A 20,196-nucleotide genomic window follows, 5' to 3' on the forward strand; every position below is an offset into this window, starting at 1 on the left:
CCAGCATACCACAACTAGAGAGTAGCCCCCACTTGCCGCAACTAGAGAAAAGCCTGTGCAGCAACAAAGACTCAGCACAGCCAAAACTAAGTAAATAAATAAATAAAATTATATATATAAAAGAAACTATCTCCTTGATTCAGTCCTCCAACATGCTCCCCTCTGCCCTCTAAAGTCAAGTTTCCCCTCCCTGCACCTCTTTCCTTCCTTCTTACTTTCACTGTGCCAATGGGGAAACTTGGCCTATTTAACACAGGCAGCTGCCCTCAACCACCAGGAACCAATCCAGCCTTCCTTTTCTGCTGAGCCAACAATTCATGAAGTAGGTGGTCCATGCCTGGTCTCATTTCAGAATATGGTCCAGAATATGTGTCAGGGGCACAGCACCCTGCACAATGATAGCTAGAGTATGAAGGAGTAAACAGTTTACAGTCTTCCCCTATGAGAGAACAAATTTACAAAGGAACAATGGTCAGGCTACCTATAAAACAGAACGCTAACCCACAACGTGCATCAGCTAGCCCAGGAAGCCAATGTTCTATCTAGAGTAACCAGTCTGGGAGGTCAAACTACTATCGGTAGCAACTAGTCCAGGAAACCAAACAATAACCCTTACAGTGATTGGCCCCAAATGGCCAGGGTTTCATTAATAGCTGACCGCTTTCCTAATTTTTGCCCCTGATTCCAAATTACAGTCAACTGGAGAAAGCCAAATATGTACTCTTATCACACATAATGTCCCACTTCTAGTGGCCTGTGTGCAGCTTCCCCATGCCAACAGCCTCCATTTGGGGCATACCTGAAGCCTTCTCTTTTTGAGCTATAGTTTTTCCACTTCTCTGCTTGCCTTTGCCTCTCGGTCAAATGCAAGCGATGGGGGCTGACTCTCTTGCTTTGAATAAACAGCCTTTGCTTGTTCTCATTTGGGTGGTCTTCATTTATTTCCACTACTAGGAAAATAGGGCTATGTGTTTGAAATGGCTCACTGAATGGTTCTTTCAAGGCAGAAGTGGCCGTACTTTAGGCAGGCTGTGAGATGCAGCTGAAAGAACACAGCAATATTTGTGATCCTGAGGAAGGCACAGAGGGAAGTTGTAGGTCATCAAACCTCAAGGTCTACATGTCTTTTCTAATTTCAAATAGACCTTATTGTTTAGAACAGTTTTAAATTTACAGAAAAATTCAGAAGAGAGTATAAAGAGTTCTCATACACTTTATCCTTTCTGTACACACTGCTTCAAATTCTTGCTTTGCACTTCCCGGCTTTGGACTTTTTACTTTGTTGGCTTGGACTTGTTACTTAACCAACATGCACCAGTTTCCTCAGTTGCTCAAACACTGATGATGATAGCACCTGCCTGACAGGGATATTGGAAGAGTTTATGAGACAACCCAGATAATGAATGCATATCTGAATTTCATGGGGAGGGAGGAAAAGAGAGGGGGGAGTGGAAGAGACAAGATTCAGCAACATTGAGCTGAACTTCCTGAAAAGGAGCAGTGACCTGGGGCTGAGTACCAATTGCTCCTTTTAGATGAGACACGTTCTTCCATTTATTTATGATACCTGCTTCCCTCATTTATGATACCTGCTCAGCCCTAACATTCTTCAACCATGGACTGAACTAAAGACATTTTTTCTCTTCCAAATTTGGTAACTCTAGGAAACCAAGGGATGCAAAAACTGCCATACCATCATCCATTTCAAAAAGATATGGTGTGGGAGGGATCTTAACTCTCAAATGCATACTGGAAATGTCCATGGTCTCCAGAAATCAGAGTTTATAATACTTAGAAAATCTTTATACAACTAGAAACTCAATAATGCCACATTTCATAAAGTGTGACCATATTATTGATCAACAACAAATTAAACTTTTCTCCTCCTTTGTTTTCTGCTATTTTGGGTAAGAATAATAGCTATTTCAGAGAATTAAGGCTATACTATTTTGACATATCTGTGTTTATTTTCAACTAACATTAAATGTGACATCATGCAATATCAAATCGAACCATAAACGCGGGTATTTACAGATTTTTGTCTGAATTATTTCTGTTGATCACACTCAACACTTCCAATAGGCAATTGCTTAACTTTCCAAAGTCTGCATAAAATGGAGTCTTGGAGGCAACTTGCTAAATTCAAGAGCCACTCTCTAACCTAAACCTTCGTTCCACCAGCTTGGGTAAATAAGCAAGATACATTTAATTAAGAATGCTGGAAGCCACGTTAATTACAAATAATTTTTTACTCTAGCATTTCACCTGAAATGTAATTAAGGGGAGTGCACTGAGAACAACACTTGATAAATATTTTAAAGGTCTAAACACATCTTCATACGAAAATTATACTCTGCGGGTCACTTTACAATGACAAGAAGACATTTCACAGGCGTTTCTTTTTTAAAATATCCCGAACCGGGCAAGGCAGGAATCGTGGCGAAACATTAGATGGTTTCACGCGGGTGGCTGGCTTCCCCCACGGGCTCCGCTCACTTAATCTCACCCCAAGCTTCTGTGACGAAGAGGGAGCTCTGGGGTGGGTCTCGGGAATATCTGCGTCCCTCTCAGGGCGAATGAGGAAAGGGCGAGTCCCCAACAGAGAGCCTGGGAGGCCTCGCGGTCCCGCGGCACCCAGAGCCGGCCCGCTGCGCGGGCAGCATGTCTCACCGAGCGCGCGCGCCGCCGCCCCGCCGCCCCGCCGCCCCGCCGCCCCCGCCGCCCCCGCCGCCCCCGCCGCCCCCGCCGCCCCCGCCGCACTCACCGAGGCCGCGCCAGCCGAGCGCGCCGTCGCAGCTGTCCAGGACCGCGCAGAACTCGCCCAGAAGCGCGGGCGGCAGGTCGAAGAGGAGCGTGTGCGACGAGAGCGCCCTGCGGGTCCCACCGCTCGCCGCCGCCCCCGCCGTCCAGGCCATGGCTGCTCTGCGGGGGACCAGGGACCGCGCCTGGCAGGGATGCGGAGCCCAGGGCCCTCCGCGGCCGCGCGGTGCCGTTACACAACCGCGGAAATCCTGCTAGCACGCCGACGGCCAAGGAGGCCGCCCGCCCGGAGCCCGGGCCGCGCCGAGGGCGGGCCCCCCGTGACGCACAGCGCGGCTCCCCGGAGAGGCCCCAGCGGCCGCCCGGTCTGGTTCGTCGCGGATCACCAGGTCCCGGCTTCTCCCTTGCTGGTTGGCTTTCGGTTCCTCCGGCTTTGAGACGAGACTGAAGAGGCCAAGAAAAGAGGGAGGGGTGAGAAAGACCAGAAGCGCAGAACTGATGGAGAGTCCGCCATCCCCTCGACCTGGCCTGGATGGATGGGAGATGATCTGTACTGACTTTTTACAAAGTTATATCTTTTGATCCTCTTCTTTGAGGAAACACTTGGAAAAACCTAGAAAAATTGAAAGAGGAAAATAATCACTCATAGCCCCACTCAGCTGAGGACAACCAACCACTCTGAACGTTTGGCACATTTTCCTCCGACCTTTTACCGAAGTTAGATAAATGGGCATGTCTGAAATGATTATTGGAAAAGACGAACCTGGATACAGACAACAGAAAAACAAAAGAGAGAACAAAGTGGGATAAAATTATGGCTGTCTTCATGAAGTTGTCCATTCTCCAAACTATTTGGCTTTACTACAGTCTTTTGTCCATGGACTTTCCTGATGAAATATTGTTGGGCCACTTGTTCCTTCCTCAAAATGCTTCGCAGAATCTTCCTCTAGCTTTCAGCAAGGAGTTTAAGTAAAATCGTATATTGTTCTGAAGTCTTCTACCATTTTTGCTATAATATCCCACCGCAGGCATGATATGAATGCTGTGCTTAGTCCCTCAGTCGTGTCCCACCCTTTGCGACCCCATGGACTTGATACGAATGCTACTGCCAAAAAAAAGAGATGCTTGGAACATGGTGAGAAAAATCCCAGCCTGAAGGACTGAAGAGTGGACGATGGCCATTGAAAAATTTGTTCTTGTTGTTTAGTCGCTAAGTCGTGTCCGATTCTCTGCGACTCCATGGGCAAGAATACTGGAGTGAGTCGCCATTTCCTTCTTCAGGGGATCTTCGCAACCCGCGTCCCCTGCACTGGCCAAGGATTTCTTTACCACTGAACCTCCACGGAAGCCGCCATTGAAAAAGATAGCCTCTGTTTTCAACCTTTCAGATTTGGTCTCTTTGGGAATGACGCCCTCTAGGGGTCAACAGTGATAATGCACCATCGTTTGGTAGCTACCTCAATTTCGAAGTCGTTCTCAGCTAAAGTATTCCACAAAATATACTTGAAAATTGGTATATATATAAAAAAAAACACAATATCGTTTGGGCGAGAGTTTTTATACCCCTTTTTTCAATGTTCAAATGGCTAAAGTTTTCCTGTCAATCTGCACACACTTAAGAAGCCCTATATTCCTCGAAGGGACTACCTGAATAAACTCAGCAACAGTGGCTAGTAGAGGTGATCAAGTATCTAGTAGATCTTGAATTGCTGGAACCGAACAGCCAAATTCAAATACGCCAAGGAGCCAGGAATCTGCTGTGGCTCGGGGAAGCAGTCTGCAAGACCTGCTTTGCCAGAGCGTCTGATTTACAGAGAATCAAGAATTGTACGTCAAAGCAGGATTATGGGAAATCGATACAGATTATGTGAAATGTCTTATTTTCAGCATTGGCAGTTAGTATCAGACCATGCTCCCTCCCTATTCATTAAAACTGCCTCTGACTTTTGAATTTTATTTCATCAGGTTGTATGACTACTACTCTTCGCTGTTGCTATCATCCACTGCTCTCCCCCACCTCAATTTCTCCTTCTCCTTTTTCAACTAGATAGCTCATTCTTACTGTAGTTTTTTCCAATGCTAATTTCTTCTTAATCCTTGGTGATTTAAAATATATGTAGAATAGGTGATGATCTTTCTAGTACCCTGGACTCTCAGTTCTTTGATGTCTTTTCCATCAGTAATTTTCTCCTTCACACTATTTCAGCCACTTACTCATCCCCTAGAATTTGTCATTATCAATAACTGCACTGTGTCTGTCAATTCTGCTTCAAGAATCTGTTCTCTGATCACATCTCCTATCCTGTAGTACTCTGACCCCAACAATCCCTACCCTCACCAGAATACCAAATCCAACATCTTGCCACCTCTTCTCTGGCCCCACCCTCTTGATGTTCTCACCTTTCTCTTTATCCATAAAGTTCACTCAATTATTATAGTCCCTCCCTTACACATGCTGTCTCTACTCTTGCTCCCCTGAGACTTTGTTGAACTCCCTTGGCAAATCTAGCATCCCGATTGAATCCAATTTTCCAATTTTGGGCTCTACCCATACACCTGAATGTGGCTGGAAGGGGGAGGGGCAATAGAACACCTGTTAGTTGGACACAATTTAAAAATCAAAGCCTTGGCCCTCATGTAGGTTCTTTATGCTGCCAGGCAGTCACATCTGTGCTTTTATTTCATTTGCTCTTATGAACTCCTTGGCAACCAGTTTATGCCATCTCTCTTCTCAATCCATCTTCATGCTTCTCTCCCATCCTCATGCTCAACTAATGAGCTTGAAAGCACTGATGCATCGGGAGAAAACTTCCACAGAATCTCATTACCTACCTCACATACCTACCTACCTCCCAGCATCTGTAGCAATATACACTCCCCTCTCCCCAACCTTTTTCATGGATTAATTATCTAGGCTCCTAAATCTAATCCCTTCACTTGGGCAATAGATCCTATCTCCTAGGCATTAAAGACAGCTCTTCTCATGATCTACAAAATCAGCAATTTCTCGCTGTTTACTGGATCAGCTCTGTGCTTGTGATTAGTTGCTTAGTCGTGTCCAACTCTTTGGGACCCCAGGGACTGTAGCCTGACAAGCTCCTCTGTCCATGGGGATTCTCCAGGCAAGAATCCTGGAGTGGGTTGCCATGTGCTCCTTCAGAGGATCTTCCCAACCCAGGAATCGAACCCAGATCTCCTGCATTGCAGGTGGATTCTTTACCGTCTGAGCCACCAGGGAAACCCAAGAATACTGGGATGGGTAGCCTATCCCTTCTTCAGGGGAGCTTCCTGACCCAGGAATTAAAACAGGGTCTCCTGCATTGCAGGCATATTCTTTACCAGCTGAGCTACCAGGGAAGCCCTATCCGTTGTATATATGTACCAATTCTTTTATCAATTCATCTGTTGATGGACATCTTGGTTGCTTCCATGTTCTCTTAACTCTTAATGTCAGAGCACCCCAGGGCTCAGTCCATAGTTCTCTCTATTGACACCCACTCCCTAGTGAGCTCAGCCAGTTTGGAGGCTTTAAAGACCAACTGTCTACCCAGGTCTGCCAAATGTACTTGTTTAGCCTAGACCTTTCTCTTGGACTTCAGACTCAGGTCCAAAACTGAACCCTCAATCATGCCTCCTGAACCTACCTTTCAGTACTGTTCCTCATCTAGATTACACCATCCTTCCAGTTGCTTGAACCAAAAACTATAGAGTCATCCTTGGCTCCTCTGTTTCTTCATAGCCCATGTTCAGTCCACCAGCAGATCCTGTTGATGCAATTCAGAATATATACTTTTTCCACTTTCACAGCTGCCATCCTGGTTTGAGCCATCATGATGTCTTGTCCAGATCACTGTAGTTGTCTCCTAACTAAAAATAGTTTTCAATATCACTTCCTGCAGGCTTTCCTCAACACTGCAGCCAGCCTGATTCTTTCAAATCAAATCTGATTATGTTTCTCCTCTGTTCAGAAGCCAACAATGGCTTCTAATTTCAGTCAGAAGAAAAGTTAGATTCTTCCTATGAGCTACATTCTCTCTCCCACTCCCCCTCCACCCTGTTACCCTGTGATCATGTGTCCTTGTTCATTCTACATAGCCACACTGATTCCTGGCTGGTCCTTGAACACAGCAGGCAGAATCCCACATTAGAGCCCTTTGTACTTGCTATTCTCTTGCCTGGTATGCTCTTCCCATATGCCTCCGGTCTACCCTGACCTCCGTGTTTAAAATTGCTTTGGTCCTTGTACTCAGATTTAGGCTGGCATGTGACTGGAACTGGCAACAATTTATGGCTTGGGGGACTGAAATCTCATTCAGATTTCTCTCTCTTGACCTCTCTCCATTTGAAATAAGAACAGGTGGCAGCTCTGACCGTCTCTGGAACCATTTTGCAACCATACAGAGATAGAGTGACATCAGTCCTAGGGATGGTCTGGTGAGAGAATGACCTTAATAAGGTCATTAACCAGCTCATTTGTTCTATGCCTGGAGAATGTCCTGCTCATGGACTTATATGACATAAATTCCCTTATTAGACCACTTTTTACACCAGGGACCTTGTCATTTGCAGCTAAATGCATCCTAATTGATTCACTGAACAGACATTTGGTAATACTCCCTGATTTTGCCGAAGGCCTGTAAAACCTCTAACCTCTATACAAAACTGGAGCTCAAATGGACATATGCAGCTATATCTGTGGAATGTGAGATTGAGCATGAAACTGGATTGCAGAGAGACAACTGAGCCCCTGAGAGAAAGTGAATGTTAGTGGAGAAAGATTCTGGCAGTGGGGGGTGGAAGTAACATGAAGTCCTAGACGTGCAGGTGACATCCAGGCAGACCCAGACCCACTGCCAGCATACATGCTTTCTAGTGAAGAGAGGGCTGTGGTGAAATCTCAGAACTGCTTCACACTGTGACCTAGCCCTTCACCATAGAATGCTCTCCAACTCCACCCTCTCCCTCAAGTTTTGGACATTAGAAGAAGAAAGTGTTTCCCCTGCAGCTGGAGATGAGAGAGTAATGAACTGCGAAGATGAACAGACAGAGATGCTAAGGGAAACCCTGAAGGCCAGAGTGACAGTGTCACAGATACATGATGTTATCAGTGGTGAAACCCCAGGTGAGCACAGGCATCAAAGCCTCAGAAATCTAAAAACAAGTGAGAGAGAAAGGAAGTGAGGCAGATAGCAGCGCTTCATATGTATGAGACAACTACCTTGGCGACAGCTCTTTGCTCAGTATCTCTAGGACTAAATGTTCAAAGGACACCCAGTCTTGTGGTTTTCTGGTTTCAGAACTTTAAGTCAAAGATCACTAATCTGTCCCATGTTTGAGCTTCATCCCATCCCTGAGCCTTATCCTAGAGGGTCATAGGTGCCCCAGGGTTCAGGAATAGGGTAAAGATCAGTAATGGGGTGGTAATGTTTGTAGTGCACGTTAAACTTGATAATTTTAAAAAGCAGAAATTCAGTGGTTTCTTGGGCTTTCATCAAAATGACCTTGTGAAAATAACATGCAATAATTATTCCCCCAGATTTCTTTCTCTCTCTCTCTCTCTGTATTTTTAAAGAACATTAGGCTTACATTGTCATGTAACTCAGCCTTTTCAAAAAGTATCAAAACATTTTTCTAAAAATCTATTATTTGACAACATGATATACACTAAAATTTTAACAATTATCATTTTAGGCTTGATAGAAATGGTTTGGGGGATTATTTCTGTGATTAGAAGACCCTCAACTATAGAAAATAATTTCTCCCAGCACTTAAAAAATATTTGTTTATTTATTTATTTGGCTGCACTGGGTCTTAGTTGTGGTATGAATAATCTTTAGTTGCAGCATATGGGATCTAGTTCCCTGACCAGGGACCGAAGCCAGACCACCTGCATTGAAAGTGCAGAGTCTTAGCCACTGAACCCACCAAGGGAAGTCCCTCTTCCAACACTTTTATGATCATCCTATTTGACTATTTTATTTTTAAATCATTTTCACAGTATTTTTCATCCCAGAATATATTTCTGTAATAACTTTTGCCTAGTCACCACTGACTTCTAAAAGTCTGATTTTTATAATTGAATAGTTTTCAGTCAAGGGATTTTCATGATAATTTTAATATTAGCTAGTGGTCTATTTTTGAAACATTTATTTATCCTTAGAAGAACCTCAAATGTGAAAAGAATCTGAGGTCATGGCAAAATTTTTTCACTTGCAGTAAAATATCTGCTCAGATTGTTTGCAATTCAAGACTGGGAAAGGGCTTAGAGATCCTAACCCAACTCCTGCACTTTGCAGATGGCAAAACAGCTGCTGAGTGTAAGAACCCTGGAGGCTATTTGTTGAAAAAATCCTCCCCCTCCCCAGCCTCATTCAAGATTTCCAAAATTTCCTTGTCAAGTTATAGCAAAACTCTTGTTTATTTTTCCCACTCTAGGAGTTGGCTCCCTTTTCCTTGCTGTCCCCTCAGTGAATCCCCTTATGAAGTCTGTTTGAGCTGGCATTTAGTACCACAGACTGTGTCATTTAAATAACAGAAATTTTATTTTTCTCACAGCTACACAGGCTACAAGTTCAAGGTGTCTGAGGGTTTCCGTTTCTGGTAAGAGTGCTCCTCCTGGCTTATAGATACCCTTTGCTGGGCTCTTGCTTATACACAGAGAGAAAGAGAGGAAGAGGAAAAGGGAGAGAGATGACATTCTGGTGTCACTTCTTAGAAAGACACTAATCTATCTGATCAGGGCCCCACCCTATATGACTGTTAGTATAACTGGGCCATCTTGGGCCTGTTCAGTTCCTCCTGTCCTTCCACTGACCCTACCTAGGGCTGTACTGTGTAGTGAATCTCTTTTCTGCCATCAAGAGTTTTGTAGTTAATAGATATTGTTTAGTGATCATTAGGTCCAGATGGCCTCTATGCTCTATTATTCTCCAAACAATGATGAGGACTGTTGCTAACTCATTTTCTGCACCCACAAGGCTAGTTACCCGTTTATAAATCTTAACTTATGAGTTCACGTCCTGTTTCCAAGCATCTACCCCCATGCCCTATTAAACTGTCTCAATGGCCTCTCAGCAGTGTGGAGTACAGCTTTGAATACTTTCAGATTGTTGTCCAACTGATCCCACCCTGTGGGTGAGTTATACTGTAATAAATTCATCCATCGACTGTATGAAGCTGCCTGACTCACTTTTCAGTCTCCAGATGCCTTCTCAGCTCAGTGGATATTTTCATCTCTTCCATTCTCCAACAAACCTATGACTTCATTTAAGCTTAATTACTATCAAATCCCTTATGATTATACAGTGGAAGTGAGAAATAGATTTAAGGGACTAGATCTGATAGACAGAGTGCCTGATGAACTATGGACGGAGGTTCGTGACATTGTACAGGAGACAGGGATCAAGAAAATCCCCATGGAAAAGAAATGCAAAAAAGCAAAATGGCTGTCTGAGGAGGCCATACAAATAGCTGTGAAAAGAAGAGAAGTGAAAAGCAAAAAAGAAAAGGAAAGATATACCCATTTGAATACAGAGTTCCAAAGAATAGCAAGGAGAGATAAGAAAGCCTTCCTCAGCGATCAATGCAAAGAAATAGAGGAAAACAACAGAATGAGAAAGACTAGAGATCTCTTCAAGAAAAGTAGAGATACCAAGGGAACATTTCATGCAAAGATGGGCTCGATAAAGGACAGAAATGGTATGGACCTAACAGAAGCTGAAGATATTAAGAAGAGGTGGCAAGAATACACAGAAGAACTGTATAAAAAATATCTTCACAACCCAGATAATCACGATGGTGTGATCACTCACCTAGAGTCAGACATCCTGGAATGTGAAGTCAAGTAGGCCTTACAAAGCATCACTATGAACAAAGCTAGTGGAAGTGATGGAATTCCAGTTGAGCTATTTCAAATCCTGAAAGATGATGCTGTGAAAGTGCTGCACTCAATAGGCCAGCAAATTTGGAAAACTCAGCAGTGGCCACAGGACTGGAAAAGGTCAGTTTTCATTCCAATCCCAAAGAAAGGCCATGCCAAAGAATGCTCAAACTACTGCACAATTGCACTCATCTCACATGCTAGTAAAGTAACGCTCAAAATTCTCCAAGCCAGGCTTCAGCAATACGTGAACCGTGAACTTCCAGATATTCCAGCTGGTTTTAGAAAAGGCAGAGGAACCAGAGATCAAATTGCCAACATCCACTGGATCATTGAAAAAGCAGGAGAGGACCAGAAAAACATCTATTTCTGCTTTATTGACTATGCCAAAGCCTTTGATTGTGTGGATCACAATAAACTGTGGAAAATTCTGAAAGAGACAGGATTACCAGGCCACCTGACCTGCCTCTTGAGAAACCTATATGCAGGTCAGGAAGCAACAGTTAGAACTGGACATGGAACAACAGACTGGTTCCAAATAGGAAATGGAGTACATCAAGGCTGTATATTGCCACCCTGCTTATTTAACCTGTATGCAGAGTACATCATGAGAAACGCTGGGCTGGAAGAAACACAAGCTGGAATCAAGATTGCCAGGAGAAATATCAATAACCTCAGATATGCGGATGACACCACCCTTATAGCAGGAAGTGAAGAGGAACTAAAAAGCCTCTTGATGAAAGTGAAAGAGGAGAGTGAAAAAGTTGGCTTAAAGCTCAACATTCAGAAAACTAAGATCATGGCATCTGGTCCCATCACTTCATGGGAAATGGATGGGGAAACAGTGGAAACAGTGTCAGACTTTACTTTTGGGGGCTCCAAAATCACTGCAGATGGTGATTGCAGCCATGAAATTATAAAACGCTTATTTCTTGGAAGGAAAGTTATGACCAACCTAGATAGCGTAGTAAAAAGCAGAGACATTACTTTGTCAACAAAGATCTGTCTAGTCAAGGCTATGGTTTTTCCAGTAGTCATGTATGGATATGAGAATTGGACTGTGAAGAAAGCTGAGCACTGAAGAATTGATGCTTTTGAACTGTGGTGTTGGAGAAGACTCTTGAGAGTCCCTTAGACTGCAAGGAGATCCAACCAGTCCATCCTAAAGGAGATCAGTCCTGGGTGTTCATTGGAAGGACTGATGCTGAAGCTGAAACTCCAATACTTTGGCCACCTCATGCGAAGAGTTGACTCAGTGGAAAAGACCCTGATGCTGGGAGGAATTGGGGGCAGGAGGAGAAGGGGACGACAGAGGATGAGATGGCTGGATGGCATCACTGACTCAATGGACATGAGTTTGAGTAAACTCTGGGAGTTGGTGATGGACAGGAAGGCCTGGTGTACTGTGATTCATGGGGTCACAAAGTGTCAGTCACACCTGAGTGACTGAACTGACTAACTTCGTTAGAAACTCCTTCTCCAAACTCAGCCATACTGGGAGTTTGATCTTCAACATATAAATTGGGGTAGGAGGGATGACACAGACTTCAGTTCATAATAAACTCTGTACATAAATTCACGTAAGAAACGACAGGTTCCAGAGTACACATCCTAACAACACTTCGTTAATTAGTTATCCACATCACCTAGCCTTTCATAGTGGTCATAGTTCCTTTCGTTCTGAATTTATTTCATTGTTCTGAACTTTTGAAAGAAAAATAAAAGCTTGGATTTGAATCTGGTGCCTTGATAATGAAAGCAATAACAAATCTGTATATGAAAATACCCAACATATTTGGGTCTAAAGATATTAGTAATTTTCCAGATAAAATGGCTTCTGTGCTTATTCTGACAGTTTTATAGCATCAGTCCCTCATCAGAGCATCTTTCTTGAATTTTGGCCTTTTTACCCCTCTATGATGATGCTTGGTATTTTCATCATATGTTCCTGATGGTTTCTTCTGTTTTCCTAACTGACACTTCTCTAACCTGTAATATGTACCCACAGGCTGAATTCGTGAATCTTTTTATTCCAGGTCTTAAGAGATTTCATATAATCTCATTTTCATCTACTGTCTCTATGTGGACCACACTTACATTTATGTCTTCAGTCCTGGTCCACCCTGCAGACTCCTTTCTCACTCCTGTCTCCAGTATTTATTTCATTTCAGTTTTTTTTTTTTCCTTTCTTTTGCCTTCATCTCAAATCAGCATGTCCCAAACTGATCACTTCCTGGAAAATCAATTTCCTTGTTTTTGGTGAAACAGGCTAACGGAACTCTTAGTAATTTAGATTGATTTATTCAGAAGAATTTTCTCAGCATCTACTGTGTCAGACATCATGCTTTGTGCCTGTATTCAATAAGTCACCAAATCTTATGCTTCTATAATGTCACCCATAAGTGTCTGTGTTGTTTTCAGTTTGTCTTTACCAGTTATTTCATGTTAATATTTTTTTGAGTTTTTTAGTATCTCCTGCCAGGTGAACCCCTACTTATCCAATAAGACCAACTGAAAAGTCACCACCTCTGTGTTGTGAATTGACTTGTGTAATCCCAAAATATGTGTTTAAATCTTAAACCTTGATACCTCTAAACGTGACTGTAATTGGAAATAAAGTCTTTGCAGATGCATTCAAGACAGGGTCATATCAGATGAGGGTGGGCCTTAATCCAGTGATTGGTGTCTTATAAGAAGAGGGAGATTTAGACATAGAGATACAGAAAGTAGAGGGCCTAGTGACAATGAAGGCAGAGACTGAAATGATACAGCCACAAGGCAAGAAAATCCAAAGGTTGTTGGTAAATACCAGGGACCAATAAAGAGGCACGAAACAGATTTCTCTTTAAGAGCCTCTAGAGCAGTGATCCCCAGTCTTTTTGGCACCAGGGACCAGTTTCACAAAAAACAATTTTTCCATGGACTGGGGTGGCAGGGGATGGTTTCAAAATGATTCTCATAAGGAGCTTGCAATCTCACTCACTCACATGCACAGTTCACAGTAGGGTTCGTGATCCTATGAGAATCTGGTGCTGCGAGTGATGGAGAGCAGCTGTAAATACAGATGAAACTTCATTCACTTCCCTGCCCACCACTCACTTCCTGCTGTGTGGCCCAGTTCCTAACAGACCATGAAGCAGTACTGGTCCATAGCCCCAGTGGCTGGGGACCCCTGCTCTAGAGGAACTAACCCTGAGCACACCTTGATTGGCCTCCAGAACTGTGAGAAAAGAAACTTCTACTGTTTTAAGCCCCAGTTTGTGGTAATTTGTTACAGCAGCCCTAGCAAACTAAGATACTCTGTGAAACCATTTATAATCTCCCTAAAGTTAATCAGTTCTTTTTTGGTCCCATAACACTCAGCACTTATTTCCATCATCATGTTTTTTTGTTGTTGTTATTTCCCTGTGGGCTTGTTGAGGGTTGGGGTGTAGTGGGGCAGTTCTAGTCACTTCTGGGTACTTTGCACTTTGCATACTGCTCAATAAATGCCTAATGAATGAAAAAAGTGATGACCTTGCCTCTTGCCAATAATTACAGCTATCATTTATTGAGCACCAATAGCCTGTATTGGGCACCATGTCAGTAATTTACATCTGTGTTCCAACTACAACATGCTTATCCAACTGAGTGTCTTACAGTTCAGTCTAATTCTAACACTCACTGCTAGAGTTAGCGTGGACCCCACAAGTTAAGGTCAAAGGCCTTCATGTCTGACACTAATTACCCAGAGTTAATACAGGTCCTTTAAGTTAAGGGCTTAGTCCTGCGTGACTTCAGATGCCAGTTGCAAGTCTCAGGTATCCCCAAGCTGCCTGTTCTTCTGCCTATTTGGCTATGTACTTGAGGATTCCCAGAATCCACTCTGTCCCAATTTGATAATTCACTAGAATGACTCACAGCAGTCAGGAAAGTACTATCCTTATGATGATCATTTTATTATAAAGGAAGCAAATGAATAGTAAGGTAAAGAGGTGAACAGCATGACAAGGTCTGGAAGGGTCCTGAGCTTCCTTGCTGCCTCCAGGTGTACCATCCTCCCAGCACATGGATCCTTTCATCAACCAGCGAGCTCCCAGAGCCTCACTGCTTCATAGTTTATATCTTGGGTTTTGTCACATAAGCATGATTGGTTAAATCATCAACCACTTGATTGAATTTAAGATCTATGAGGGTGTGGCTGTAAGTTCCAAGTCTCTAGTCACATGCTAGGTCTTTCTGGAATGGCCAGCCTCTTCCTTGTAACTATCTCAAGGCCCATTGTAAGCCACCTCGTGAATTAGCATACATTCAGGTATGGAGGAAAGGGGGTCTCTGTGAGTAACAACAGATACGCTGATCAGAAATTCCAAGGTTTTTTAAAACTCTGTGCCAAGAACCGGTAACAAAAACAAAATACATTTTTTATTATACTACACACATATATATGGGCTAGTAAAGAATCTGCCTGCAGTGCAGGAGACACATGAGATGATGAGGGTTCAATCCCTGGGTCAGGAAAATCCCCTTGAGGAGGAAAACAGCAACCCACTCCAGTGTTCTTGCCTGGAGAATCCCATGGACAAAGGAGCCTGACAGGCTCCAGTCCACGAGGTCGCAAAGAACAGGACAGGACTGAGCGACTAAGCACTAGCACAATAAGTATTCACACAAGGACTCCTTCAAGTAGATATCAATGCCATCTGCACCTTACAGATGAGGAAACTGAGACTTAACCTCAAAGCGGTGCTGCCTCTAGCCCAGCTTTCTCCCAATCCAGTTTATTTCCAAATTAATCTACCTTAAACAGAGATTTCATCACATTACTTCCTTAGTGACTTTTGATGACATACTAAAGTTTTGTTATTCAAGTTTCTTTAAAGTCTGTTTCATGGTGGTTGTGTTTATTTTTACCCCCGGCCATTCTTAATGCTTGCTTTTCCTCCCTCCTAACATTCTCCCCATTCCTCAGTAGTTATCAGATACTACCTATTTAGGTTCAGTGAGGCAAAGACAGTAAAGCACCTGCTGTCACAGAGCTGAATGCTTTCTCTGTATTTTCTCCAACTTTACATGTGTTAATACGCCAGCAACACAGTTTAAGTCTTCTAATTCTTAGCTTAAGGTAGAAAAAGTCTGTGCCTGGAGATGTAAGTTTGGGTTGCTTGAAAGTTAGTGAGTGACTGAGCTAGGATTCAGACTCAAATTTATTCAGCTCTAAAAGCCCATGCTCTTTTTCTGTAATTCTTGAAATTTGTGAACCTCTACTGTTCTGGCCCATAAACTTGAGTCAAAGATAAAACTCTATAAATAAAAAAAATTGAAGATAGTAGTAGTGTAAGTCCCTACTGCCTTCAATGTCAAATGCCGAAGATTATCTAGAAGCCAAAAAAAGAAAAAAATGTTCTCAATCTAGGAATAAGGATAGAATTATTATAGTCTGGGAATAATCTAGAAGAGATTTTAGCTTGGAGTTGGTAGAACAAACAGATGAAAAGGAGGGGAGAAAGATGAAGAGACAGAAAGAAGAGGAAAGATGCGAGAAGAGGAGAGATGCAGATAGGTCTTTAAAACCACTGAAATTTCTTTTTTTTTTTAATGTTATTATTTATTTATTTATTTTTAATTTATTTATTTTAATTGGAGGCTAATTACTTTACAATATTGTAGTGGTTTTTGCCATACATTGACATGAATAAGCCGTGGGTGTACATGTGCTCCCCATCCTGAACCCCCCTCCCACTTCCCTCCCCATCCCATTCCTCAGGGTCATCCCATTGCCCCAGCCCTGAGCACCCTGTCTCATGCATAGAACCTGGACTGGCGATCTATTTCACATGTGATAATATACATGATTCAATGCTATTCTCTCAAATCATCCCACCCTCGCCTTCTCCCACAGAGTCCAAAAGTCTGTTCTTTACATCTGTGTCTCTTTTGCTGTCTCGCATATAGGGTCATCGTTACCATCTTTCTAAATTCCATACATATGCATTAATATACTGTATTGGTGTTTTTCTTTCTGACTTACTTTGCTCTGTATAATAGGCTCCAGTTTCATCCACCTCATTAGAATTGATTCAAATGCATTCTTTTTAATAGCTGAGTAATATTCCGTTGTGTATATGTACCACAGCTTTCTTATCCATTCATCTGCTGATGGACATCTAGGCTGCTTCTATGTCCTGGCTATTGTAAACAGTGCTGCATTGAACACTGGGGTACACAGGCCTCTTTCAATTCTGAATAAAACCACTGAAATTTCTTTAGTGACTTAATTTACAAAGCACTTCTCTTAAAATTGCAGCTTTAAAGAAATAAAGGATACCGAGTTACTGGATTCCATATCTGTAAGTAAATGCTTTATTGTCATAACTATCTTATCTAGACTGAGAGGTAGCAAATAACTTTATTCCACTTTTTAAAATACAATTTAAAATTTTAGTATAATACACAGAGCAGTACACAAACCCTTAGTATAAGCAGCTTGCTATTATCACAAGAAGACATGTGTAATCAGCCAAAAGTAGAATATTATCAGAATTTTAGAAGTCCTTCTAAGTGCCTTCTCCCAATTATTATCCCTTCTTCCTCCTGAAAGATAGTTTCTTGATGTCTTAAGACCATAGGTTATTTTTGCTTGCTTTTTAACTTTACATAGAATCTCATAGTATATATTCTTTTGTATTTGGTTTCTTTTGCTTAACTTTATGTTTGTGAAGTTCATTCATGTTGCATATAGTAGTAATTTTTTCATTCTCATTATAGAAACCATGCAATTATATGAATGTGCCACAATTTTTTGTTCATTTTACTAATAGTGGATGGTTGGGTTGTTTGTAGTTTTGCACTATTATGAATAATGCTGTTGTGTGTATTTTTGGACATCTTCTACAAATCTATGCGTGCATTTCTGTTGGGTGTATACTCCACCTGGGAGTGGAATTGCTGAGTCATAGATCTTGTTGTGTATGTTCAGCTTTGGTAGATACTGGCAGTTTTTCAAAGTGGTTTCTCTGTTACAGTGGCACTCGCAGAGCCAGCTACATAATATGCGGGGCCCAGTGCAGAATAAACATGTGGGGCCCCTTGTTTCAAATGCAGGGAGAAGTCCCATTAAAAGTGCTAAAACATAAAGCTTTTTTGTTTCCTTTGCAGTTTCTTGACTTGCTATGATTTTTTTAACTTGCTATTTAATGTCATTTTAAGTAAAGATATCATTTAAAGTTATTAGCATAAATTTTTACTATTGATCTTTTTTAAAAAAGAATTTTTATGATCATTATTTATTATTTATTTTTGGCTGCATGAGGTCTTCGTGGCTGTCAGCAAGCTTTCTCCGGTTTTGGTGAGCAGGGGCTACTCTCTAGTTGCTGTGCGGGAGCCTGGGCTTCTCATTGCAGTGGCTTCTCTTGTTGCCAAACAAGGGCTATAGGGTACGGGCTTCAGCTGTTGTGGCACACGGGGGCTTACTTGCCTCTTGAACCTGTGTCTCCTGCATTGGCAGGCGGGTTCTTAACCACTGGACCACCAGGGAAGTCCCTACCACTGATCTTTATATTGTGCAATGCCAGTTTTAAATGCAAACTTATGTGAGAAATGACCAAAATTACATACTTTGTATTTCATAGCTTGTAGATGCTTATGTATTTCACTCTCTACCTTCTGCTTATGGATAAGGATGGACTGAAAGGAAAAAAAATTATGGTTGTGAGGATAAGCATCTTTATACATATATAAGTCTTTGTGTGTGTGTGTGTGTGTGTGTGTGTGTGTGTGTGATGCCTGTTTGCCTATTTTTCTATTGATTGCCTGTCTCTCTTTTATTTCTTGATTTGTAACAATTGTTTTTATATTCTGGAAAGGAGCATTATGTACATTCCATGGGTAGTAAATATCTTCTCCCATTCTATAACTTCCTTTTTATTCTCTTATAGTGTATTTTGACTACTATAAGTTTCTCATTTTAATATAGTTTGTCAATCTTCTCCTTTGGGGTTAACTGCTAGTTTATACATGGTTTCAGAAATCTTTTCTTTACTCAGATCATAAAGATATTCTCCTATATATCATCTTCTCGAAGTTTTATTGTTTTGTCTTTCACATTTAGGTCCCAGATCCATCTGAAATTTCCTTTTCTTTTGTAATTGGTAAGAGATAGAAGATCAAACTTGGCTAATGCTACTTTTAGTCAATAAGACAGTGGATTCCCAGTCCAATCTGGTTAGTTCCATATACTAAATCCTATTGTGACTTAATAGTAAAATGAGTAATATGTTTTTGAAATGTTTGTAAAATCATAAAAAGATACGTTTTTTGGTTGTCATTACGAAAAAGAGGTTAGTTCTTTAGACAAAAGCTTCCAATAACGTCAAATTTAAGAATTCAATTTCAGAATAGACAATTCCACAGCTATTGTGAGTTCTACTGCTAAGTCTTTTGAGTGTTATGGCTAAAGTGAGGATGGCAAATGTAGGTGGGTCAAAGTAAAGGGTTAGTCACTCAGTCGTGTCCGACTCTTTCGCAAGCCCATGGACTATAGCTCGCCAGGCTCCTCTGTCCATGGGATCAAAGTAAATTTGTCAAAAAAATCCAGGGGATCCTGGGATATTACTCTGGGTATATTCACAGGTTGTCTTTGTACTGGAATGACAGCAATAACGTGAATATTCACTTTGATCCATCATGTGTGCCACCATAGTACCTTTCATTAGTAGAGAGCAACATCCTCTCTTCCCTGCCTGTGGTCATGGCTCTCTCCAAAATTCTACATTTGGCATATAGTGATCTGGCCTTTATTGTGCCTCATTCTTTGCCATCTGTGCCCTTACTCCAATTGAGCTTTGCCCCCCGTACCCTTACTGCTTTGCAGATGTTGGTCCCTTGAGAACCTACCTGTATTACTCCACTCTTCTCTGGTTGGCTCTGCACATGTCTGCCAGGATTAAGCATTATCTCATTCAGAAAGCTGGGTTTTTAGAAAGTGATCGATAATTTTAGGGATTATTATTGAAAGTGAAGTGAAGTGAAGTGAAGGTCACTCAGTCATGTCCGACTCTTTGCAACTGTGTAGTCCATAGGAATTCTCCAGGTCATAATACTGGAGTGGGTAGCCTTTCCCTTCTCCAGGGGACCTTCCCAACCCAGGGATTGAACCCAGATCTCCCACATTGCAGGTGGATTCTTTACCAGCTGAGCCACAGGGGAAGCCCATCATTGAAAGTAGTATAATTAAAACCAACTGTACTGCAATAAAAATAATGTAGGGACTTCCCTGGTGGTCCAATGGTTAAGATTCTGAACTTCCAATGCAGAGGGCCTGGGTTTGATCCCTGGTCAGGGAACTAGATCTCGCATGCTGCAACTAGGACCCGGTGCTGCCAAATAAATAAATATTTAAAAAATTATAATAATTTAATGAAAAGTGTCTCCTCAGTGTGATCATTGCCGGAGTAAATGAATGAGATGGGGGCTTCCCTCGTGGCTTAATGGTAAAGAATCAACCTGCCAACGCAGGAGACACGGGTTTGAGCCATTCCTGGGTAGGGAAGATCCCCTGAAGAAGGAAATGGCAACCC

General features: G+C 42.1%; 1 protein-coding gene across 2 annotated transcripts in view; it reads right to left on the reverse strand.

Moving 5' to 3' along the window:
- The window catches only part of IRAK3 (interleukin 1 receptor associated kinase 3), a 59,980-nt gene extending 56,909 nt beyond the window's left edge, over positions 1–3,071 (reverse strand). For both annotated transcript variants that reach the window (XM_081589892.1, XM_081589891.1), the window contains exon 1: positions 2,765–3,071. In XM_081589892.1, coding sequence (XP_081446018.1) covers positions 2,765–2,915 — 151 coding nt within the window. In that variant the 5' untranslated portion in view covers positions 2,916–3,071. The remainder of the gene's footprint in view (positions 1–2,764) is intronic.
- Positions 3,072–20,196: the final 17,125 nt, after the last annotated feature.

This window comes from Giraffa tippelskirchi, chromosome 4, assembly GCF_054371585.1.
Source record: "Giraffa tippelskirchi isolate mGirTip1 chromosome 4, T2T-mGirTip1v1.2.pri, whole genome shotgun sequence".
Taxonomy (NCBI): domain Eukaryota; kingdom Metazoa; phylum Chordata; class Mammalia; order Artiodactyla; family Giraffidae; genus Giraffa; species Giraffa tippelskirchi.